This window comes from Melanaphis sacchari, unplaced genomic scaffold (genome assembly GCF_002803265.2).
Source record: "Melanaphis sacchari strain LSU unplaced genomic scaffold, SCAv2.0 Contig23_pilon_pilon, whole genome shotgun sequence".
In the NCBI taxonomy this organism is placed as follows: Eukaryota; Metazoa; Arthropoda; class Insecta; order Hemiptera; family Aphididae; genus Melanaphis; species Melanaphis sacchari.
The window spans coordinates 151,972-179,184 of NW_020271114.1; the positions used below are offsets into that span (position 1 = coordinate 151,972).

The following is a 27,213-nucleotide window of genomic DNA, read 5'->3' on the forward strand; positions in this document are numbered from 1 at the left end:
TTAAAATGATCAATGATCAATGATGTATTATAGGATTTAAAATGCTATATAAATTTTAATTCTACAATTTAACAAAATCATTGGAAATATTGTTGATATTATAATTTTTTTTGATATTAGTTAATATTAGTCTACAATTTATTCACAACAAAATGTATGACACAGCACTTATTTTTTATTTATAATAACTACTGTAAAATAAGTATATTAGACAATAGATAGGTATTGAGATATTTTATTTTTAAATATTTTCAAAAATTACTTGAAATGGACAATGTTTTATGTAAAATATATAATTAATAAATAGCTTACCTTATTACATTCAGATTTCTACTTTATAGTAAAAAGTTGAACCTAAAATAACAAAATGTGATAATATCTTACTTATCGAGTTAAAAGCAGGAAGTAAAATATTAATCGTAACTAAACTAAGAATTTTTGAAATGAAGTTCTACACAATTATGGTAGATTAAAATAATACAAGCTATAAAAAACTTGAATATTGTAAAAATTGAACTTAACATAAATTTACTTATGATTCGTATGGTTTATTTTATTAGAAAATTATATAACTATGATTTGTGTAAATAATGTTAGCAAAAATAAACATATACTGTTAAATTTAACATACATTAAGTCAACATACAAATTATTTGTTGTATACAATTTAACACAAACATATTATTTTTCTAAAGAAAGTCTGTACAGACATTTTGTGATAATAACTGAAGAAAATTGTATTTATTTAATGCCACGAGATTAAACATAGTTGTATTTGACATGAAATAGAATATTATTATTGAGAGAAACTGTAATAGAATTAAATAAATATTTAACAAACTCTTAGAAAAATGCGTATAAAAACTTTAAGTGATTTCGTATTATATAAGCTCTCGTAAAAAATAATATTTTTATAACTTATCTAGGTTAAATTAAATTAATATAATAAACTTTAGATAACATTATATATATATTTAAAAAAATATATATGTTTAAAATGAGGATTCAATTAACACGATTTGAAAGGTTGTACACAATTTAATCATTGATAATAACATTTAAAATGGTAATCATTAATGTAATAATATATAATTGAGGATGATTAACGATATTTTTAATTAGTAACTGACTAACTATACTTGAATAAAATAATTATAGAAATATGTATGATATAAAATTTTTAATTTAATAATTATAAATAAATATCTAAAAAGGGGAAGTAGTTGACCTTTCTGTTATGCATTAAGTAGTCATTAAAAATTATTTGATAGGTCAAAATTATTCACAATTATATATGAAATTCTACGTAAGTTATATCTAAATAAAAATATTATAAATAGAAAAGAACAAATTTTTTATATGCGTTTGAAGTTAGAATTTTAACGAAATGCATTAAAATATTACTTACTATTTTATAGTAAGAAAAATATAAAAGATTTTTTTATATCCAAGGTTTAAACGTTTAATACAAGAGTTCATACTGAAACCATAAAATCTAAAAAAAATATAGGAAGGCAATTATTTTTTATAGACATATTAAGTTCAAATTTGGACAAATGAACTCATTTAAATGATAAATAATGATGTTAATTATTTTATTATAATTTAAAAATATTGGTTAGGGTATACGTAATTTTTACGTATATTATATTATTATGAATTTTATTATACGCAATAATATTTTTTATACTATCTACCTATTGACATAATGAATTTATTTTTGCTGTTTTACGGTATTTACAAAAAGATAAAATTAAATTTTTGGTTTTACAAATTTATTTAATATAATATAGTTTAAATTAATATTTCTATTGTAACTAAATGCTATATTATCCAAGAAAAATTATAGTAATCTACTGTAATATTAAAAGTTTAATAAATGGCTTTAAAATCTATATATTATATACGAATATATACAAAAAAATATCACGAAATATAATAAGTGGTATTTAAACTTATACACAGCTTTCATTAAAAATCTGATAATACTTATCATTGAATTCAAATTTAACACACCAATAATAGTAACTCACTCGACATCTAATGCACGAAAGAGCGATACGCACTGGCAAAATGGCAACCTTTTTAAATCTGTTTTTTTTTATTAATTTTAAAATTACTAGAAATAATTTTGCCTTCTCAAAAGTAACAAAAAGATCAAATTTTCTATCAAAAATCACCCTAATATATACTGTGTATTTAGACATAAAAAAAAAACAACACTTAATTGTAAAATCAATACATCCATCGTTTTGGTTTGGACAGTATCTAAAATATAAATAAATTTCACTCTATGTATGTTATATTAATTAATTTGAAATAGTGAATCATGAAAATCATAAAATTAGATTTTGTAAATTAAATACGAATATAATATAGTGTAACATATGATTTATTGTTTCATACTCGTAATGCATATAATGGACAATTGTAAGTCCACAGTTGCATAAGTAAAATATTGTTTCTACATAATACTACATGACTAAGCTTATTATTTTAAATTTAATCTGAATGATAAGAAAGTTTATAACATATAGTAAAATCATTTAATATTGTTTAGTAAAAAAAAAATATATATATTATATACATTATACATATATAAACGTATAAAAATTTTGTTACTATAATAATATACAATTGTAATACATATTTTAAATTCAAATCTACAGAAAATGAGCAAATTGAAAACTATTTGAAGCGTCTAAAATAACATTATGCGTATTACATAGGTAAAATTACCGTGAGGGTTTTACCTATATATATATATATATTATATAATGTTCATTATGAATATTATTATTATATCACAAAAATAGTTAACATCTAAAATAATTGAAACCTATTTGTTACAACGATATAAACGTTGTGTATAAATAAAATAATAAATAAAATAATAAAGTTATTAAATATTTGCAAAACGTTGTTTACATAACAAACGCGCGCACTGAAAAAAAAAAAAAAGATTGGCCTTCTATTTTTGTTTATGGGAGTGAAGAAGGGTGTGATTAGGATAAAATATCTATTCATTTTCGAAACGAAACATTGTCGAGGACATCAGAAGAGGTAGTGGTGTTTGAATTTGACGAACTTGAAACGGACTCGAATTTTGATGAATCTGTAGTGAGATCGGACTTGTTCGGCTCGTCTGACGAATCTCGTGAAACAGCAGCGGTTGCAGCGGCCACAGAAGCGTCCATGGTTGGTCCAGCTGAGTACGATGAGAAGAATGTTAGTGCTTTCATCAGTTGATAGCTCTTCGATATAGGAATATTGCTGTCATACAACTTCCTAGATGACTTGCAATCAACATAAAACCACCAGTTGCACTTAAGTATAGTCTGGTCAAATAGTGTTGACTCAGGACACAAGAAGCTCTTTTGAGTAAGGCCGTCGTCAGTGAATGCACACACGTGGAACACCTATAACGATAACATAATTATAAATTAAAATATTATTTTGTTTATATCATTCGCGAGTAGTAATACTATATAAAGACCTAACATTTAATGATACTATCATAAATAATGATAAATCATTCAACATTTATTTTTTAATATAATTTATAGAATATCAAGCCACCATACATATGACTTAGTTTTGTTTATATAATAAATGATTTATGCTTATGAAAAAACACGTTAAATTGAACATATTCAATTATAAAATTTTCACTTAAATCAAAAATCATTTTTATTTACAAAAAAAAAAAAAAGAAAATATTATAAACTTTCATATTACAAGTAATATTAGTATAATTGGTAATTATTTGAAAAATATTATGTATGGCGTTAAGATTAGTTATTATTGTTATGACTTAAAATTAATTTTTGAAATATTAAATTCATATATAACTATTAGGTGAATAATAGTTTTTAATCTGTACATTTTAAATCGCATTAAATCAATTTTTTTTGAATAACCATATAATAATATTATACATTTTCAGAAAACAGTATTGAGATCAAAATAAATTAAGCTATTTCTTTTTGATATTAGTCACTATGAATGGAACATTTATACATGTTTCGGTTTCTCATGATATTTAACTGTCGGTGCTATAAAAAAATACTTTATTTATGACCTCGTGATAAAGTAAATATCCGTATAGTTAACATTAATACAGTTATCTTTTGCTATACTTTCTAAGAAAATAATGCAAAACAAATCCATGTTATGATTTTCATATATTTGTTTTACATTTTGAAATTCTTTTTATATTTTCGTTTGAACTATTTTATACTTAAAATAATACGAGTATGTGTATATTATATACATTGATGTGTGTTTTGACAAACATATATTTTGTTAAATATAATCGTATCGATAAAAGTCAGATAAAATCAATGAACAATGATATTTACCATACTCCCTGGGATATAAAATACAATAAATTAGTTAATTAAAATCTCATACCAGTCGTGGGATGGGTGTAAAATAATAAAAATATATAAAAAAAAAAAACATTAAATTTAAGAAAATCCAGTTTAAGGAAAAACACGGAGTTATGTTTAGGCGATTCTGATACTCTGCGTTCACGACAAGATGATAATCTTTGAATTTCAACTGATTCCGGCACAATATTGAATTTAGAAAATTTCGTACCCACATGATTCTATCCATCTTATTAAAACGTAAAAAATATATAATTTAAAATTTAGGAAAATACGTATTATTTTATTTTTAAATATAGGGAATTATTGACATATCATCACTTTTACATGTACAAGTAGTTTTTTTTTTAGGGCCCCATGGAAATTTTTATGATATTTTAATTTTGAAACATGTTATTGGAATTTTAAAATTGTATTGGATTAATATTAAAACAATATTTTTAAAGTATTCAGTTATTAAAACAACCAATCACTATGAAACTAAAATGGATTAATTCAATCAAAACATTGACATTCAATTTTAATAAATTTTGAATCAGTATATTGAAATATATTTTATTTTCACTTATGTAATATTATTTAATGTAATTTTAGCTTTTAGGCTTAAATAAAAATAAAAATATTTAGTTCTATAAGTCTATATTTTGTAAGAATAAAATAAAATTGATACACAAGTTAATCAGATTAATCACATAATAACATAATCTTAATGTTTGGGTATTGAAATACTTTACAAGACATGGCATGTGAATAAAATTAATTTATTTCATAGCAATGATTAACTACTTTCTGCATTATAGAATTTTGATTATAAACTTTCGATAATCATTATTTCTATTTTATTTACAGTTATTAGTTATTAATGGCAAATGGTAAAATGAAAAAGAACAAGTTAAACTTGTAACAAAATAATATAATCCCCCTGTATGTTTTGAAACGGAAATATGGTAGTAGGTTTTTGCTATTGTTATTATTATTATAACGCAGTAACGTTATGTACTAGTGTATAAGACATGTGTGTGTAAATTTTCGTTATCTGTGCAAAACACACCGCCATCAAGTTTTGCATGAATATTTCGCAGTAGAAACGATCATTGTCTGATTTTTCAGTAATGTTATCTCAAATTTCACGTTGTATCCGTATGGTTAGGTTTATGTAGTTGAATTCTCGTAAGCCTGACAAAGGTAGGTATAAGTACGTAAGATTTGAATATCCAATCAAAAAGTAAAATTTCACTATTTTCATGTAAATTATTTTATTTATTAATATATTTTTTCTCCATCAATAATATCATAAAATATGTATATTATTATTAGCTTACAACAAAATGGACATCATAATCAATTTGATTTTGAATCTTAATATTATAATAATAAATTAATACTTTTAAAAAATTGTTTGATCATGATTCATGTTATATTTTCATATGTAAATTTAAACTCAAAATAAGGTTTAGTATTGTACTGAATTTTAAAAACATCATGTAATGAAGGATTGAGTATTTAAATGTTATTTTTTAATATTATTGGTACCATTCCAAGTAATATACCGAAAGAAAACCAAATATTTTAATTCATTCAATTAATCCATTTAATTTTTTCTGTATTCAAACAAATAATTTTTAGTTACTTAAAATATATTTTCATGATGTATAATATTGTATGGTAATATCAGGAGTTTACACGTAATAAACTGTTAACAAAGCTTAAGTAATTAAGTAATTTAACAAAAAATTTTAATTTTTTTTAAGTATATTATATTCAGAGCTTGCATTTGAAAAAATAAATTGTTATACGTTATTTACAATTAAAACGTTATACAAATTTTGCGTTTATCGTTATTCAGAATTAAAATGTTATTCAACTTTTGCGTTTATCGTTATTTAGAATTAAAATTTTTATTATAATTTATAATTTATTAATTAAATAATTTAAATAATTTTTTTTTTTTTTTAATGATATACTATGTATATATAAAATTGTTCGTTATGTTTTGTTTGATGATATATCATATATTTTGAAAATCGTTATGCTTTGTTTTGTGTCATTTAATTATTTATGTTTATCGTTTTCCATTATAATTACGTTTACAAATTTCAATCGTTTTTTGTTAAATATAACGTTATTATAAAGTTTACAAGCCCTGATTATATTAGCATACCTCTTTTAATTATTAATATTGAAGTAATATTAAGATGATAATAAATTTACTTATAATAATTGTACTAAATCGACGTTGATTATCTTTTTTTTTTATATATACCAACTAATTTATAAACGAACAAAAATATTTGTAAAAAAGTCAACTAGTAAATTTTGTAAGTGCTATGTGCATTATGCTACATTTTATTTAATGTTATTAATGATCATCTAATTTCTTAAACATGTTTGGTATTAAACCAACATATTTTTTAATTGGTATACAATTTTAAAATATAAAAAATTTGTGAACCAATAATATGTACCATACATATAGATGTTGATAAAAACTTCCTCGGAAATATGAATCAATTTCACCAAAACAAAATTGAATCAATCACTATGTTAGTAAACGAACACAAAACATGATTAGTTTTTAGAATGTTCAACTCAGTTACTTTCCGTCATCAATTTTCATTATATACTATTGAATACTACTCTATCTTTATGATCACAATACTCTCGTACACGTATCCATTTATTATTTTATTATAATACACACAACAATACGTTATCGATAGTGACAAATAAATGTTCATATATGATCTATTAATAAATCGTCTTATAAAAGTCCTTTAACAAATTAACTGTAAAATGAGGAATAATGACTTGATGTAATAATATATTGTCTTTGTGTAATAATTGTGTGATAACCAATATATACTATTCAGATTTTCTGTTTTTATACGATTTAAAAACGAAAATTTATTTTATAATAATTAATTTAAGTAGTAAATACGTCTTATTAATTTATATTAGTTTTACTCAACTCAATAATTCAAGTTATTAAACAATAAAAAAAAAAATGGTATGATGCTACAAAGGTAGATAAAACAAATCTATTTATAATTATTATTTTTTTTTTTTTTTTTATAAATTATACTGTAATTTTCAAAATACTACAAATAAATAAAATAATAGATATAATTTTCAATCTTATGTGGATTAGTTTTTTTTGAAAAAGAATTTAAAAAATAAAAATAAAAAAAATATTTATTCTTTCTTTAATTGTTCTTTTAAAAAAATAACGTAACTTTATCTGGAGATCTTTATAATACAATTTTTATCAAATATTATAATGTTACATATACTCTATTTGTTTATCGAAATTTATTCACTAAAATACAATAACGTATACGAATAATTTACTGATGATATACGAATCGATTATTATAAAACACATACGCAATAAAACTGATATAAAATAGATTATTTATCATATTATTAAAAATCTGTCACTCACCATGCAGCCCAAATCCTCGTCTCCGTACAATCCGGGGAAATGCTTCTGCTCACCACAACTGAAGGTCGTGTCAGGCAAGTCTACTTTGGACACAAAGTTGTCATCGAAGTTTTTGTCGTATCCCACGGGATAGTATTCTTTGGGTGCGTTCATAACCTTGTGGCTGCTCATGTATTTTGACTTGTACGGTTTAACAGCTATTTTCTTGGTGACCGCCTGTTGCTCATCTGGAATGTATGCTGAGGTAATTGGTGGTGGCAACGTGGTAGTTGTAGTAGGCAACGCAGTAACAGTTGTGGTCGGCGTAGGTGTGGTTACGTCGTCGATGGCCTTCGGGTAAAACGTCTGCTGCTGTCGATGTCGGAGAGCCATGGCTAGCTGTTCGACACTTACGTTGTTGGCGGCTGCAATATTAAACAACGACATCATCGATCCCGGATCTACTTCGTTTGATAGAGGTAAATGACTGTCGATTTGCTTCTTCTGATTGTCAGCTACCGGTATTGCGGGAACCACGATTACCGGTCGTACGTCTACCGAGTTTTGTGAACTTTGGCCGAACGCCTATCAAAAAACGTCAATAATTATAGTGTTTATAAGTATTATACTATCACTTTTGTTATAATATCATGTTAATACATGTTAAATATTCAAGTTTGGACGTTAGTTTTAAATCGAGCGGGGTTGGCTGGAAAATGTGTTGGTTAGAAACTACATTTATAGCCATGACATAGTAGCGCGTAAATATATGGGGAGAGAATATAACGCGAGCATAAAATTTACTGAGTTTTAGCATAAAACAGATAATATTATGTTATGTTCCTGAAATGACGGGAATTAAAGAATATGTGATACGACCTATTACAAAGGATTATATAGTTGATACATAAACTTAGATGAATTACTGTTATAGTGGTGCGCTAATGGAGAATTTTTGACTAGATTATAACAAAATAATATATAATGCTTAAAATATTATTGTAATGTGGTTGATGATATGAAAAGAAACACAGTAATACGAGTAGTGGAGAAAGATTAGGGTCAACTTTATTAAATATAAGTGTATATATTTTTTGGAGTAGGGTCACATTGTCACAAAGCTCATGTTAAAATAGATGACGCGTTATAATATGATCCCAGGCATAAAAGTTTTTAACCTTCTATTTTCATATAGGATTGTTGTACAGTATACCATTATGGTTATTGCTTTTTAAAAACTATACCTAATGTGTGTATTTATTGTACAGAAATTGTGTGTCCTAATCATTGTTATTTCATCCGTTTAATATAATTATTATATTTATCATAAAATTGTTATCTATAGTCTTTAAAATTTAGGTTACTTAATTATACGCTTACATAGGAATTATTATGCAAATATATTTATTTAAGATAGATGCACGAGAAAAAATTGTAAATATGTTTATATTAATATTTATCTTATAATTTAAAGTATAAGATATATATTTTACTATCAGACTATCCTATAATATTTATTTTTAGATTACAGTCAAAAATCAAAATACTATAAATACATTTTTTTATTAAAAAATATTAGAAAATCGAATAATCAATATCTAAAGTAATATTTTGTAATAAATAAAAAAAAATCAAAACATTATATTGTAAATAATGACTATGAGTAGGTATTGAATATCGTAATATACCAAATCATAAAATGAATAATAATTTATTATAATATGTTATTCACAAATAAATAATAAAATGATTATAAACTAAATCTCGTAGGTTGCTAACCACAGATTGTGAAACGTTGAACTTATAATTTTGAAATACATTTCTATCAAAATTATATTATAAGCATTACCATAATATGTATTTACTCCATTAACGATGCAATATTCTAACACTTAGCCTACATAACAGTTAAAAAGTATGAACAGTTTGATGTCCTATTTAGTTTATTCATTAAACATAAATAGGTATCTAAGCTTTTAAATACAATTGCCTATTATCAAGTAAGATGTGTAATTGTACTCATGTTATTTTACCATAAAACATGTTTATATTTTAAACCTAAAAATTATTATATTAAACAACGCAATTATATAATTAAAATAAGAAAATTGTTTGCTAAATTATTTAAATAACAAATCACTTTTGTTTTTATCATGTATTTTTTTTTAAATTTAACTCTTATAAAATAGTAAGTTACATGGTATTTCCGTTGGTGCATTTCCGATGATGGACAAAACTGTGCCATTTTTCTAATGATTTAAAAATAAGTAATTTACACAGAGTATTTTAGATAAATTCTATTTAACTTTTAGTTTAAGTTATTTTCATTGTTTATAAAACATTTTTGAACTTATTATTAACACTCCATAATATTTTTATAGAAATAAAATATGTTTAATGTAGAGCTGTTTATTGTTTTTTTAGTATTTCATAAAAATTATGTATATAGATGATTAAGAAAAAAAAAATTCTACTTTTCTTTAGAGTATTGTAAGCATATGGTAAGCTGAAATATATTTCAAGATTAATTCCTACATTTTATATTTAGATACTTTAATTTCAGTAATATTATTGAGGTTGTTTATATTTTAATTTAGATAATATTCAGGATAAATTATGTAATAAGTTATTATTAATAACCATTGTTGTTAAAAATCAAATAATTATGATAAAGAGATGTTATTAATAAAAAATGACATTATTTTCGATTTAAAGCATTGTACTTTAAATCAAAAATATTTTCATGTAATTTCATGCAATTGGCTTTAGGTGTTTGTTTATATAAATTGGTTCAAATAATAGGAAAATAGCTATAACTATTACGGATCTAAAAGTATAAGTATTCAATTTATATTTTTCAACACTATTTAATACTTAATATTATTACTATTGATTAAAATAAATATAGTTGTTAAGCAATGACTTAAATAAATTATTGTAATTAGGATCTGTTATATCATAATAATAATTATATAAAAGATGCTATAATTTAAGATAATTGTAACTCATCATATAATTCTCTTTAAGACTTAAATTACTGTAAAATATTTCAACATATTCAGGTCACAAAATTACATAGTATTCACCTATCATTCCTATAATTTGTAACTGTTAAAAATAATTCTATAAATATTAAATTACTTTTATACTTGAAAATCTAAATAAGTGGATTAATATTCTCAAAATATGACTATTCATTATCAACACTCAAAAAACAGAATTTATATTTTATCTAGTATTAATGTAATTGTATTATATAATATTATAATTATATAAATCAAGTACCTAGTTCATATTTTTATAAATTGTAATTATGCGATGTACATTAAGTGTTATATTAAATCAATATACAATATAAAAAAATTTTGTTGTTAACCATGTAAATTTTTACTATGCTCTTAATAACCATAAAAACTACTGATACATTATTTTTAAATAAATTGTAAATAGTTAAAAACCTTTGTGGATTTAAAAAGTATTTATTTTGTAAAATTATGAACTAGTAAAAAATAATTTAATATGATCCATCAGAAACCCATGTATAAATATATTTGTTTAGTTTCTTTGGTTATAGAAATTTAAGGGTATTTTAAAATAGCTTTTTAATTATTTGGATAATTGTTGATGTAACATCATAAAATACAACGTTGAAAAAATTATTATTAAATGTATAGTATAACTCTAAAAAGAATAAATAAGTAACAAATTAATAACTATTAAATAACTGGGTATATTTAATTTTTACATTAAAAAAAAAAAATTTAAAAAATACAAATCTTATGAAAAAATACGTTAACAGTTAGTTTAGTTAAATATACAATAATGACGTTATTGTGTTAAAATAATCTAATTTAAAACAATTAAGCTTAAATTAAACTAGCATTACCATTGTACTCAATGACCTACTTGTTAATCTGTAGATTATGTGTTTATTGTATGTGACGTTTTATTATAAAATTATACTCTACTACATATTATTACAAATTTGACTACTTATACGCTATAATACAATGAGTTATGATAGTGCAATTTTAGCAATACAACTGTTTACTTAATTAGCTTTGAATACTGTGGTTATCATTTTAATATCTAATATTATAATTTATAAAAAATAATGAGGTGGAATTTTGAAGTTCCTTTATCCCAATAATCAACATAATTTAAATTATAATTTCCATAATCTACTACATTCTTTAAAAAAATTTATTGATTTTATATTTATTTGATGTGTTAATGTTAATGAAAAATCTTATATTTTTTACTACTATTAGTAAAAAAATTATTAACTTTGTTAATATATACAAAGGTATATTCAGTTTAAAATATGTTAAGTTTAAAAACAATAAATAAAAATAATGCGTTGACAAATGTTTTTTAACATGGAAATATTATTAATTATAATAATTATTATTGCATTTTATTTTTTATTTAAATGTGAAGACTAGATGATCAACATCATTTTTAAAACACTTGTAAACTTTGATATTAATGTGATAATTGATTATATTTTATTTATACAGTTATTAAAATTAGTGACAATAGTTATTTAATTTATTTCCATTTAGGTATTCAAATAATACTTCACGCAGCATTAATACGAATTTATTTTGCTTAAACTGAAAAATGATTATATTTAAATAATGTAAATTTAATGATTTGCCAGAGAGGATTATACTTCTATAGAAAGCTACTTGCACACAATATGTAATTTGGCATATAGGTATTCCTTGTATAATAAATTATTTTTTTATTCAAAATAAATCAATATTATAAACTGTCAGTGATCATATATTTATATTTTTATCAATGTACCCTATCGATGCTGTCAGATACGGTAATGCTGAGTATTATACAAATAATAATTATAATCATTACTAAAATGAAGTTGTTACTAGTCAGATGATAATGTGAATCAGTAATAAAGTAGTGGAAAATATACAAGAATAAAGATATACAAATTACTTGAATGGAAGACGTCTACCCGATAGAGTTTTGCATACATGTAGACATCCATAAATAAACATCAGCATTAAGTGTTACTCTTGACTTAAATACTCGAAAGATCACATTCTGTCATTGTATAATTTATAACAATCATGCAAATCATGTATTTTGATTATATGTATTAGGTAAAAATCATGTATACTGCAAACTGATAATACGTATTAATTAGACTTCATCTTATGAAGAATGTTCATTCTACGAATCGGGGTCATACAATTTTTACTTTCTCAACGATATCGCAATAATTCTCTTAAAAATAAATTATTATAATTTTTAGCAATCTTATAATCGATTTAATGGTGACTGGTTGTGTTTATGAAAAAACGAATTATATATTTATTATTTTTAAGCGTAAAAAAAAAAAAATAAAATGAAAGTATCATTTTATCTACACTAAATCTTAATATCGATTAAAGTTTATAAGAATTGTGTATAAACTTATATTTTATACAGACAGCAAAAGATATATTTGAGTATATTTATTTTATATACAATATACATACATGTATAAAAAATGAACTAAAAGTTGTTTTGGTTTTTATATTACTCTACCTATTTTTAATCAATCTATATCAATTAATTTTTTAAAATGTTCAACAATAAGTGAATTGAAAAAATACTTTTTAGGCAGTTAAGTGAAATCGTTATAAATTATATTAAAATGACAAAATATATTAAAAATTTAATATAAAGTACATTTAAGACAAACTATTTTTAGAACGTTTGTGGTATTGATACTATTTCAAAATAATTAAGAAACATAAGAGAAAATATAATTTAACCTTTGATTAATAAATATTTATAATAATTTTAGTTAATCAAGCTCTTATCATAGTTTATTATAAAATTAAATACCTATATTTATATAAAATATATTTTCAAGGATATTTGTTAAAATAAAAGCCATGAATCTTTTATAAAAGTAAGGTTTTATTCTTGTATAGGCAATTGGTATGCAAGTATAATTTTTATACGAACAAAAAATATCAGGAATATAATTTCCATTTTCACCAACTTACAATAAAATAATTCTGATTAAATTGCCAAGGGATATAACAAGATAAAATATAATATATTATAACGATACATAAAAAATAAAAATAATATTCAGAGATGACATCGCTTTTAAAAATATAGACAGTATTGTAATTATTATGACTATGGCTTATAAAATAATATGTTTTAATAAATTTATTAATTTATTGATGCAGCGCCGTATTGAGAATTTTCATTCTCAAGAATAATTATATCATCCTATATTTATATATTCATACACTGTATATAATATAAAACTACAATACATTCTAAATAATGGTTGCGTAGAGATATAAGGAATTTGTGGATAATGTACATAGATGACTAATCATGCACGTCTTACCTCGACTTTTAATCGTCAGGAAATGTGCGACATGTTTCATCAGACTGGAAATGATGCGACTCACAAATATAATATCATATTAATCATAAAATAGTGAATACTATATCATATATAAATATAATAATACGTAGAAAATTTTTTCCACTAGAATTGATTGCATTGCATACCACTATTAATAATATGTGTTAGCGAAAGAAAACGTGAAAACGGTTTGATCGAAAATCGAAGGGGAAACACTGACGATAGCGTTTTCCAAGTTAACGTATTTTCGATATATTCTCGGTAAAGCAAAATCAATTTAAATAATAATTTATGAAAAATTAAACCAATATGAAATAATTTACTAATACTAGTTCGCGATTATTGTTGTGAAATAAAATTTATCAATTAAACCATGGTTTCAAATTAGTGACTCTGGTCCAAATGTTCCAAACTTTGAAATTTAAAAATAATTTTTGAGTTAAAAAAGCATTTTTAATGAATAAAATAATACAAACAAAATTTTTATCAAATAATTTTTTCCAAAATGTACATAAAATAGTATATTTATATATATAAAAATAATACTTCAGAAGATTAAATCATAATTTTACAAATAATATTCATAGGTTCCTTAAAATTATAAACAGTTATTAATATTTTTTTACGGCCATCACATTAGTGTTAAATGAAATTGATTGTATTTACGCAGTAATTATAATGCGTTATTGACAATTATCATAGTTTTATTTAGTTTATCGATATATTATAATGTGAATTAAATAGGTTTGTAAAAACTGTGTTAAACCTCACTTGAACAGTTAATAACGTTATACAGTGTCTGTCAATTTTTAGTGAGCACATCACATTGAATAAAATGTAATAAATGTACAATTTAGGATAAAAAGAGGATATTTTTGCTTTAATTATTACCTTCTGTGTATATAATAAAAAATTATGATTAATTGTTAGAACCTTGCAAATAGAGTTATCGCAAAAAAGTATATAAATCGTAAAAAAATATAATTTTTACATGTTATAATGTAATTGAATTAGTTAAATTAATTAAATGCAGAAAAATAAAATGTTAATAATTTCAATAAACAATAGTACCATAACTTGAATATTTATTCTCAGATGAAATTATATACTGGCTCAGGTCTTCGTTATTAATAAACGAATGAATGTATAACAATACGAGTACATAGGTACAACGGGCTAAATAAAACTAATTCTAATATTAAATTAGGTAATTTTAATTTCAATTTAATATTTACTGATTAAACGGTTTTATTATTTAAATTACCTATAACTTCTTATTCAATAAGTGCATATTAAAAAGTTTACTATAAATAGTAATTGAATATTTAAAATGCATTTAAGACTTATAGTATAGGTAGGTAGTCTAGATTAAAAAAAATCATAACACAGCTTACACTATATTATATACTTTTAATAATAAATCCATAGTGTAGATTAATTATAATATAATAGATACAATATATATATATATATATATATATGATGATGGAACTTTATTTCATGGTAACACACTTTTAAGGGGCGTTTTATTTTTTTTCGCTAATCTTATTTTAATAACATACATTATTTTTAAACTTGATATCAAAGTTCCTAATTTTTAATGCATTATAGTGATATATACAAGAAGTGTATAACGGAAAGTTAATGTCGAATTTAATAAATTTTAGTAATTTTGGTAATGTAAACACATTAGAAAGGAAGACACGAAGACAATATTGCAAAAAAGTATAAAATACAAGTATCACAATTTAATTATATATATAGCTATATAGTATATATTTGTATTTATTAATAAATTTTATTGTATACCTATACAATTGTCTTATTGAGAATTTTTTGATAGAAAATAATTATAATACTGTAGTTATTATATTAATAATTCATTGTTTTGTTTTTATAACACTTTAGAACATATAACATATTATCTATTCAATCAATTTGTGCATGTAGGTAAAATGTTGATTGCGGACTTCCGAAGCACAAAAAACTTAAAAGTGACATTTTATTCATGCAGATTTTCGAAAAATAAATGAAACACGTATATATTCACGTTTTGGAATAAAGGCATTATAAAGGGCTTAAAAAATAATAAAAAACTGAGTCGATCAAGTGTATGATATGGCAGCCGTCATCCCGACACGTCATGTGACGTGTGCGTTCTTCGCATAAAACCGTGAAAACAAAATCATTTGTTCAACCAAGCGTTTAAACGCGCACACATTCAACAGACTGTCAAAATCCCACTAAAGCAAACTATTCAATAATAATATTTTCATACGAAAACGGTGATGAGTTTACACGCCCGATTATATTATAATATTATTACGATAAAAAATGTATATTAATGGTTCGCGTACACATCAGACTAATTATTGTTGTTGTCTGACGATAATATTATGATTAACAGCGCCAATCCCTCGTCCGTGCGCGCCGGTCGAGGCGAACGCCGCCAACGACGCACGTTGGCCTTACGCGTGATAACGCGCGTTATCTGCTCGTTAGAATGTATTATTGTTTTATTAGTCGGTAGGTATACAACGTCTTTGCACAGATTTACACGCCTACTTGCAATCTAATGATCGTCTCCGATCGACCCTGCACCGCCGCCCCGGAGTAACGGCGGTTATTAATGTCGAGTTTACATCAGGGATCCCATATACGTCTCGTATTTTACGAGATCGTCCCGGTGTCCCGACGCTAATTTAAAAACAACACTTTTGTCCCGTATCGTGGATAATCCGTCACGTACGTGCCTTGTTTTAAAAATTGATTTTTTTCATATCATTCAGGTTTTTGAGTTTCAAATTATTGATAAACCGTAACATCTTAATCAAATGATAATTAATGATTATTGTTCGAACTCGATCGTGTTTAACTTTATTCCTATAGTATATTTTAGTAACTGCGAGGAAAACGAAATATTACTGAAGGCCAAAATACCTACGTAATTGTAGCTACCAAATCTTTACAAATAATTCGTATGACGAACATCACATCGGTATTTCATTTTGTAATATTTCGATCGCTAACATAAGACCCCTCGTAAATTACGAGTATGAGTGTGATTTAAAACGTCCCGTATTTAAAAAAAAATAAATAAATCCGGGATCCCTAGTTTGCATCGTGTTACCATAAACACTGTACTCGTCGTCGCATACCGCGTTACCGTTTATACGACCTGATAACATAGTACCTACGTGTTTGACGTGTGGACACGTCGTCGTGCGTACTTACGTTGAAACGTCTGTTGGCCGCTTGCTGCATGGCGTTGTGATAGTACACCGGCGAAAGTTGCTGTTGCTGCGGCAAGATGACCGCCGACTGCTGTTGCTGCGGCACGACGACCGCCGGCTGCGGCACGATCGCGGTCGGCTGCTGCTGTGGCTGTTGTTGGGACGCGAACGCCGACGATAACAGTTGGTGTTGCTGCTGTTGCTGGGACGGAGACGCGAACGCCGGCGACGGTATCGTCTGACGTTGCGCCGGCACGAAACCGACCGGTTGCATCATTTGCGGCACGGTCAGTCGGCTGACGGTCGGCGCGGCCGCGGGAGCCGTAGGCGGTCGTCGTTGTCCGCCGACTAATGGCGAAGGTTGCGGCGCCTCCACCGCGACTTTGGCTATGGACTCGGGAAGCGCGGCGAACGCTGGCACGGGCAGTGGCTTCAACAACTGCTGCTGTTGTTGTTGCTGTTGATGTTGCTGGAACTGTTGTTGTTGTTGTTGTTGCTGTTGTTGCAGCTGCAGCTGTTGTTGGGCGGCCAGTCTGACACTGCGTACCATGCTGTTGGCCGCGGCCATCAGCGGCCGGAAAGGCGGTACCGTGACCACGCCACCGGAAGTCTTGCCGTTCATCTTGGCGTAAGCCGATCTGTCTTGATTGTCAATGTTGGCAGCTGCAGCGTTCATCTACAGAGAATATCAAATAGCCTTTACTTATGGGTTACGATATGATAATGATATATTCTTATAATATTATAATGAAGCGAAAAAGTAATTATCGCGTACACGCATGGGCCAGGTTATGAAATAGAGACGGTTTTTTTTTTTTTTTTAACGACCTAGGAAAATGTTTTAATTATACAAATATATACGCAAAGGTGCCACAGACATTTTTAACGACATTTTTTTTTCACCATGTTAATCGCCGACAGTGTCGTCACCTGTTACCAAACGGGATTTTGTGGAAATTTAAATTTAAAAAACGAAAATTATTCTGGACGTGGTTAGAATAAACAATCACTGCTTGCAAATTTCATTTTTATTTATTCGTGCCAAATGTCTGTGGCCATTATGGAATTGCAAACTCAGAGAGGTAATTCGACAGTGATATGACGTTTATAATTCAATTAGATTGAAAATAAAATTGTCAATATTCAGTCATGCGTTATGTATTAGTGTATATTTATTGTTTTACTCGCAGTATAAAATAAAAAAAAAAAAAAAAATCGTAGTATATTTAATATTAATGTAGGTATATCATATTATTATCTAAATCGTAAAACTAAAAAAATAATATTAGATTATAGCTATATTATGTCCAATAAGTGTTGCCACTGGCTGACAACTTCATCTTTTAATAATGTCAATTTATATGTAAATCCTCAAACACGCGTATTGTAAAATGTAGATTATTATAGATTATATGTATTAAATGAAAGTTAAAAAAAACATTTATATATATATATATATAAATCTATATTAAATTGTTTGATTTAATGCAAGTATGAGATTAATCTATAATATTCTGTAATATACGAACATAATTTAATGTATTGAAATGGTATTCATTAACTTAAACTTATAGTATTTATTTGCATTGTATTTATATTGTGCTTTACTACATTAAAAAAGAAACATTATTATGAAGTACAATGTACTTAGTACACAATATTCATTTTTTTACAAAACAGATGAATCTGAAGCAAGTTTATACTTGGAAATGGTGAAATTTAAACGTAAAATAATTTTCTGATCTCAGTTGATTTTATACAATATTTGATCATCCATCTTATACTTATTCTTAGTATTCTAATAATATAAAATTTACTGTATACGTCACTATGATAGCATTAGGTCCGCGTTGCACAACGATCTGAACAGTCACCACAAAAAAATAAAAAGTAGAAACACAATAATATACAATATAAAGATGATATTTTTATATAAGCGGGGTGAAGTCATCAATATTGGCAATATATTTGGAAAATTCATATATTTATTTAACGCAACATTCACAACAGGATTTTTTTTAGGATCGTTATGAAATTCTCAAAAATGTTACCATGTCTAATAGACTGTGCTTGTCGATTATATTTTTTTTAAATTTAATTTATATTACAAAGTTATTCTCCAGCTGATGCTATTTGAACAGTTATGATCGTTAAGAATAAAAATGTGGCTACCACTGTTCGTTTCGTAATTTCCTTTCCTATTTACTTTTACATAAATAGTGTGGGATCATGTAAATAAATTATTTAAAAAAGCTTTTATTGATATACATAGTGTATTATACTATGAAACTAATACAATAATGACTTTAAGTATGATATATGAATAAATTCATTAAATTCTATGGATGGTAATCTGATTTGTCAAGAATTTTGTGCACTGTTTAATTTATTTAAAACGTGATGTTATTATACAAGAGGGATCCATTTACATATACAGTCTATTGATTCTATTATAAATGATTAAAAAAAAAAATTGAATTCATATAAAATACATTTTTTACACAATCAGTTGTCATTGAAAAATAAAATTTTTGAAAATAAAAATTATAATTTTACAAATGTTATTGTTACTATTTTTTTTTTTAAGATTATATTTTTATTTTAATAAAGTTACACATTTTTAATTTTATATTATTGAAATAGACTATTTTTTTAATTACTTGATTAATATATGCAAATCTAACTTTGAATAAGTAGGTAATTAATTATATATAAGTTTTAAATTTTATAAGAGCGGTATAGTAACACATGAGTATCTCATAAATTGGTTTTATGCTACGCTTATTTAAATTTGAAATAACTGTAACTTATAAATTACTCGTTAAATTTAAAATTTAAAATTTTAGTTTTAAGTTCAATTTTTATGTGTTAATGTACTCCGAAAATTGTTCGTTGTATGAATTAAATTTAAAAAATATTCATACTATTATTAAAAAAATTAGAAATACAGAACATAATAAAAATACTATAATATAATTGTACAAATATAAATATTTTTTTTTAAATTGTATTTTGTTATGACATCACATCTTGTAAAAATAATATTTTCAAAATTTAAAACTTTGAAACAGCGAGTTTTGGATATTTAAATAGATAATACTATATTAACCACTGGTCATTTATTACTAAGTATTTTAATATTTTACCATAAAAATAGGCTGTACAATAAATAGAAAAAATTTATATTTTATGATTCATGTTAAGATGATTTTTATTTCAAATTAATTAAGCTGATTCTATGTAAAACTTAGGTATAAGGTATGTGTCAGCAACTGAAAAATCATAGTGAAATTAAAAAAGCTTTTTAAAAAAGGTAATTAAATGTGTAACCACTCTACTGTACATTTAGTGTTGAAAGGGTTACTATTATAGGTTTGTTAAGTTTAAATTCAATGATATTTCATTGTATACGAAATACAATTCTGAGCGGAAACAATAACAATATATATCACCAAGTGCAATGTTTTTTTTTTTTTTTTTTTTTTTTTTTTTTAATTAGAGTAATTTATTTTACTTTTAGTATTATAGTAAATTGATATAGTTTTTTTCCAAATATATTACATCTATTATAATATTATTACTTATTAGTATTTGATTATTACAATCAGTGGCGCCGATGAAACGGTCTTAAAGAGAGTGGGTGGTTATATTTGTATATGTGTTTTTGTTTTTAAATTACATAATACCTATACTAAATAATTAAATAAATAATTAAAGTTATTAGTTATTAAAGGTAAACAACATATTATTTTCTGATCCATTTATCAAAATATTTTAATTTTGTTTTACTTAAATTTATATGACTCAGCGCCACTCATTACAATAGTTTATATTTATGTAATTTTATATTGACTTAATATAATAACATATTTCTGTTAAAATCGCAAAACATTAAAAATGAATGTATAGTACCTACTTTTAAATAAATAATATTTTAAAATAAATCAAAAATTATATTGTGTATAATAAAATTCAATATCTACCCAAAAAAAAAAAAAAAATATATATATATATATATATATACTATAACAAAATAAATTATTACATTCACAAATGTATAACCAAATTTGAGAAAGTGTTTATCAATAGTCTAAGTCTTATTTCTTTACAATGAATTATTTTATATGTATATGATTTTTTTTTCTTGGGTGAATAAAATATGTTTAAAAAATAGAACTTCATAATTAAGTGATATCTGTGTATTCAATGTAGCCAGTATTTTTTTTTTTTTTTATATATATAGAATAAAATAAAATACCACAATGAAAAGTATAATATCACTAAATGAAACTGAAAATATTGGAAGATGAGTCAAATAATTTATTATGTTAAACATCGATTGGAGGCGGTGTTGCCGTGTAGCCAATGATGGTAAAATATAGAACATGCACTAGTCGTATTTTTTTCAGAGCCCGTGCCAACTGCATAATTTAAAACATCCCGGAACTTCATAGCACCGTGACTGGAATACGTATGGAACGAGATTATATTATATAAACTGTTAGGGAACAATAATAAAAAGTGATAAAGAATTTGGCAAATGATCGCGAGGCGTAAACAACATGGATATTATTATCGTGCGCGTAAATCTGTGCCTGCAATTTGTGTTTCCTACCACAACCGTTAAGTAAAATTATATCCAACTTATAATGTACCTGGAAATACGATGATATAATATTTCATACCTATGAAAATTACGCGTATTATGTTGTGTATTAATACTCACTGCGTGATTGTTCTTTTGCGGTATGGCTTGCAAGGGTTCGAACGATCCCGGTACTGGGAACCCGTTGACTGAACGACGCTTACTATTTTGTTCCAGAGTCGACAGCGATTCCTTGAATCCTAGTTCGTCGGCCAATTGTATTCCTGTAAAACATACAATTTGAGGAGTTTGAAATTGTTGATACGTGTCGTTTGACATTTCGATATTGTTATAATATATCAAAAAATCGTGTGTTGCGTCGAGGGACACGGGAGTATATATTATATAAAACGATTGCTAAGTATAAAAAAACATATTTCAAAGAACAACCCACGTCAACAGTAATGAGTAGTATGCGTTTAAATGGCTTGATTAGCTAACCATAACATTTCTTATACCGGCTTGATCCCATAAAATATCATGATATATAATGGAATTAAATACCAGTTTACGAGGATTTTGTATGATACATTATAATTTTATGCTAAATCCAGTATGGTTGCACAAACTAGTATACGCCTAGACGATGACCGAAAATGTAGGTACCTGAACGACTTAATTTAGGGACTATCGAATTGGCTCTTAACTTAATGGAAATTCATAACCAACCATTGGGCTGGATCTCAAAGGTATATTAGTATATAAGTTATAAATAGAACACTGTGCGTAGTTTTACAGAAATAAAAAGTATGGGTCTACATTATATAGTGTTAAATATGATACTAAAAAATTATTATAAAATTTTCTAAGATATTAAGGCTACACAAGAAAGAAATTCAAAATTTTAAGTAAAATAAAATCAGGATTATGATTGATATTATTTCATTATTTAAATGTATAAAAGTATTAACTAATACAATATACATTTATATGTTTATACAAAGAATAATCAAGTTATTAATTTTAGATTCTGAGTAATGAATAGATTATCTTTCCTACTAAAAAAGATTTTAAAATTATGAATCTATGAATTTTTACTGGTTCAAAAAAAAAAAAAACAAAACAAATAAGTCATACCATTTTAAAATCAATAATTCCACATTTCTGCTTAAAGTACCTGGTTTTAATTATTATTAAATTTATAACGTAGATATTAAATCATTTTGAACATTTGCGTATAGGCTGTGTATTTGATTTTAAATGTTATCCATCAAACTATTTAGTATACTAAAATTTTAATTTCAGAATTATACAATTATTTCCCAATCAAAATTGCACGTAAAATATTTTTGATTTTAACTGATGACCCAGAAATAATGATTATTTATTTGCTTATAAAACGCAATTAAATTTATCAAGATAATTTAAATGTTTAAAAAAATGTCTTAATTTTTAAAGACACTATGAAAATGTATTAAAAAATTGGTGTATAATACAAGTTTTTTATTCAATTTTAAATATTTTTAGAAATATATAATAAGTATCGTATAATTTAAAGCTGCAATGACTTTTATAAATTCATGTTGGTTATTTGAAAATGTGTTTTTTATTATGTTTTGGGAAGTAAAAATTTTGCAATCATCTATTATTGGGTGTCTTATGGTAGACAATTCAATATAGTTAGGGAGTATAAAAATAAATTAATAAGTACACAATAACAGTGTTTAACAAAAATGATTTTTTTGTTTTCTGTAACTTAAAAATGAATAATAAACATAATATTTTTAAATAGTTATATTAAAATTGTTTAAACATTCACATTATATAATATTTAAAATATTTAGGGACTTTTGAGAAATTGATGGATATTTGAATATTTTAACTTTTTTTTTTCATTTATGTTGATAACTTTTTTTTATTTAAGTCATTAAGTTTGAAAATGTAATCGAAAGATCTTTATAAGTTTTTTTTTGCCAGAATTAAAAAAGAACTCCCTACGCATAATGGCTCGATTTTTATAAATGATTACTACACTCCCTAATGATGTTTTATCTAAAATTATTTTTATACTTCAATACTCATAACTCTAATTTTTAATTGGTAAATACATTTTGAGAACTTAACAATGATTAATTAATTAAATATATCATATTAATTTAATTATTCAGATTAAAAGAATGGTTAATTAATTAACCATGGTTTTTATTATATTTGACCTCATCAGATTTGATATTAGCGAGTATATTGTTTGCGATTAGTTGTTTCTTATAATTTCAATCAATTTTTGGCAATTAATTAAATTTACAAATTATAATAGTAACCTTTTTTCTTAAAAATTTCAATCTTTTATTTCTGAGAAAAAAATTATTCAAAATTAGTTTAAATACACTAATAATTATGTAAAGGTATACGCTTACCAAGTCCAACGTATCCTTTAAGGCCTCCAAGATTTCTCACACGAAATAATCCTGATTTTTTTAGACCACAATTGATTGACAGCCCAAAATCTGTTTCAAAAACACATGTTGATTGTACACATCTCCATGTCATTCCTGCAAACAAACGATTATAAAATACAATATTAGTTGTAGGATTCTATAATGCTTACACCTATTATAATAGTAATAAGACGGTGTTCATTAAGGTAACATTATAAAAATATTAAATTGACATTTCTAACATGATTAAACATATACTTAACCAATTAATTTTAATTACATCGATAATGTAAATATGAAAGGATACATATTATATAGTTATTATGTTTTATGCGAGTGAAAGCTACAATACTATAAGCCCATGACCAGTATGAATCGACAATTTATTATTCGATTTTCATACTGTGATCAATATATGTTTATTATTATTATATAGTTATATAGTTTCGTAGAATTGTAATTAATGTGTTTTTACAATACTGTCAAAATATCATAGTAAGTACAATGGATACACAATTATTATTACGACCTATACAAATTGTATTTGTGCATTTAACTTTCCACATTAAAATTGTAATTACAATATACATGTATAAATTTATAATATTTTAAAATAAGTAAATACCAATATTACCTGTTGTAATTGTTATAATGTTTAGAAACTATCAAGTACTTTAGACTCCTATTACTACAGTAACTTTTATAACAATATATAGGTTATGAACTGTTCACTTTGATAAAATAATATAAATACAGGTTTCAATATTATTAATTAAATATGAACAAATTATGTAACTAATTTGAAGTCAAGTACTTTCATTAAGTATTTAGATTAAATTATAAACTAATGTAGTATATCGTGTAGATTTGTTTTAATTCATAGTTGTGTTAGAATCGAATTTTTTTCATATCTTAATACAAATTTATAAGAAAAAAATTATATGGAATTCGTTATTATACATCAAACTCGAATCAATCTTTCATATTTAACATCCATAGTAATATTTATAAATATGAAAATTATGTACCTCACTAGTGTCATATTCAAATTAAAAAGTAATGTATTAACTGATAGGTAACCATATCTATAAAAACCCAATTAAGATAAACATTTCGTGTAGTTCTCAAAGAATAGCCACAGTAAATAACGTAATGAGGAAGCTGACAAAGCAGTTTGAAACCCAATAAATAACAACAATACATCTAATAATCTTTTTAATCACAATTTGATACATACAGAAGTATAGTATAGTTTGAAAAATACTACATTAATCTATAAGAAACCAAATAATACAATGTTAAGGAAAATAAATTAAACTGCACTTTGTCAAAATCACATTGATTTCAACCGTATGAAACAAATTATAACAGACTGGCTCTAAATTGGTCATATCGAGATCTCACATGTGGCATGTACACGTCTAATTGCAAAGAAAACCATTATATCCAACATGACATTTACAAACTACAGCCAAACATGTTGTTGTTCACTGTCCTAATTTCACAAAGGTCAGAAAATAACTCCATATATTCCAGAAAATATGTATATAAATATTCGAATCGTTTTCAGATACAAAAAAAGTAACTTATCATAACTCAATGCAAGTCAATAAACTTGTAGCTGATGTTTAAATATTAATAATACAACTCAGTTACAAATAATTATAATAGGAGTGTTATTATTTTATAACAACTATAATTAATTATATTTACAAGTCACATTTTTTAATTTAATATAACCATTTGAAAAATAAATCATTGATAATTTTTTAACATGTGTAGAAATTAATGATATAGGCAACTACACTATTCGAAATTAATGTAATTAATAAGAAAGTATACATTTTACTTGTCTAGTTATTATTGCAATAATATGTCGTAGTGGTTGATTATTATTTTTAATTATTATTACCGTATACTTACACATTAAGTTACAGACCTAAACGTAGAATTATAAAATATAATAAACTATAAAGTTCAAATCCCAAACAAATTGAAACTATTACATTATATAATATGAGGAGTGTTATTTTTTTGAAACAATTATTAAAATCGGTTTATCCGTATAATACGTAAATTTGTAGCCGGTGTAAAACATACTTAAAGTTGCACTGTTATTCACTTTTTATATTAATTGATATCAAAATATGACTTATACACAAGACTTTTTCGATTAATATTATTTTTTTTTGAAATCTTTAATATAGCGTTAATCGAAAGTACATCAGTCAAATAACCTCGCTGTTTAATTCACGCCAATTTAATGTATAATATTTTAATGCTTTACATTTTTAATACTTAACTGTTTTTAAAGAGCCATTTACACGTTTATTTAAGAACCATTATACACGCTTGCTCGAATTTATACACGATTTGACCCCGAGTACACATGAACCGTAAATGTGGAATTTGACTTGTTCATACGCCTTGGGATAGGACACGTTTGTTTGACTCGCGCACACATCAAATACATACTTACATTATTACATTATTTTTCTATAGTTGATTTTTAAAAAGTAAAACACGTAAAAGGTCATTCAATCTGAGTGGTTATATCTATTTACTTACTCTATTTTTTTTTTCAGACGATATTGAAACCACTGTTAATATCTTTATAAGTGGTGTGTGGAAATTGTTTATAAATAAATGGGAATGATACGAATTCATACGTAAATAATATTGTTAGTATACCACTTTGTATTAAATTTATTAGTTATTAATATGTTTATTAATCTTTGGGAA

The 27,213-nt window shown here is 24.7% G+C and overlaps 1 protein-coding gene across 1 annotated transcript in view; it reads right to left on the reverse strand.

Moving 5' to 3' along the window:
- Window positions 1–2,813: 2,813 nt before the first annotated feature.
- The window catches only part of LOC112594716 (AF4/FMR2 family member 4-like), a 46,887-nt gene continuing 22,487 nt past the window's right edge, over window positions 2,814–27,213 (reverse strand). Inside the window, exons 2-6 of the mRNA XM_025339670.1 lie at window positions 24,451–24,585; window positions 22,175–22,317; window positions 17,450–18,124; window positions 7,834–8,397; window positions 2,814–3,419 (exon numbers count right to left, since the gene is read on the reverse strand). Coding sequence (XP_025195455.1) covers window positions 3,024–3,419; window positions 7,834–8,397; window positions 17,450–18,124; window positions 22,175–22,317; window positions 24,451–24,585 — 1,913 coding nt within the window. The 3' untranslated portion in view covers window positions 2,814–3,023. The remainder of the gene's footprint in view (window positions 3,420–7,833; window positions 8,398–17,449; window positions 18,125–22,174; window positions 22,318–24,450; window positions 24,586–27,213) is intronic.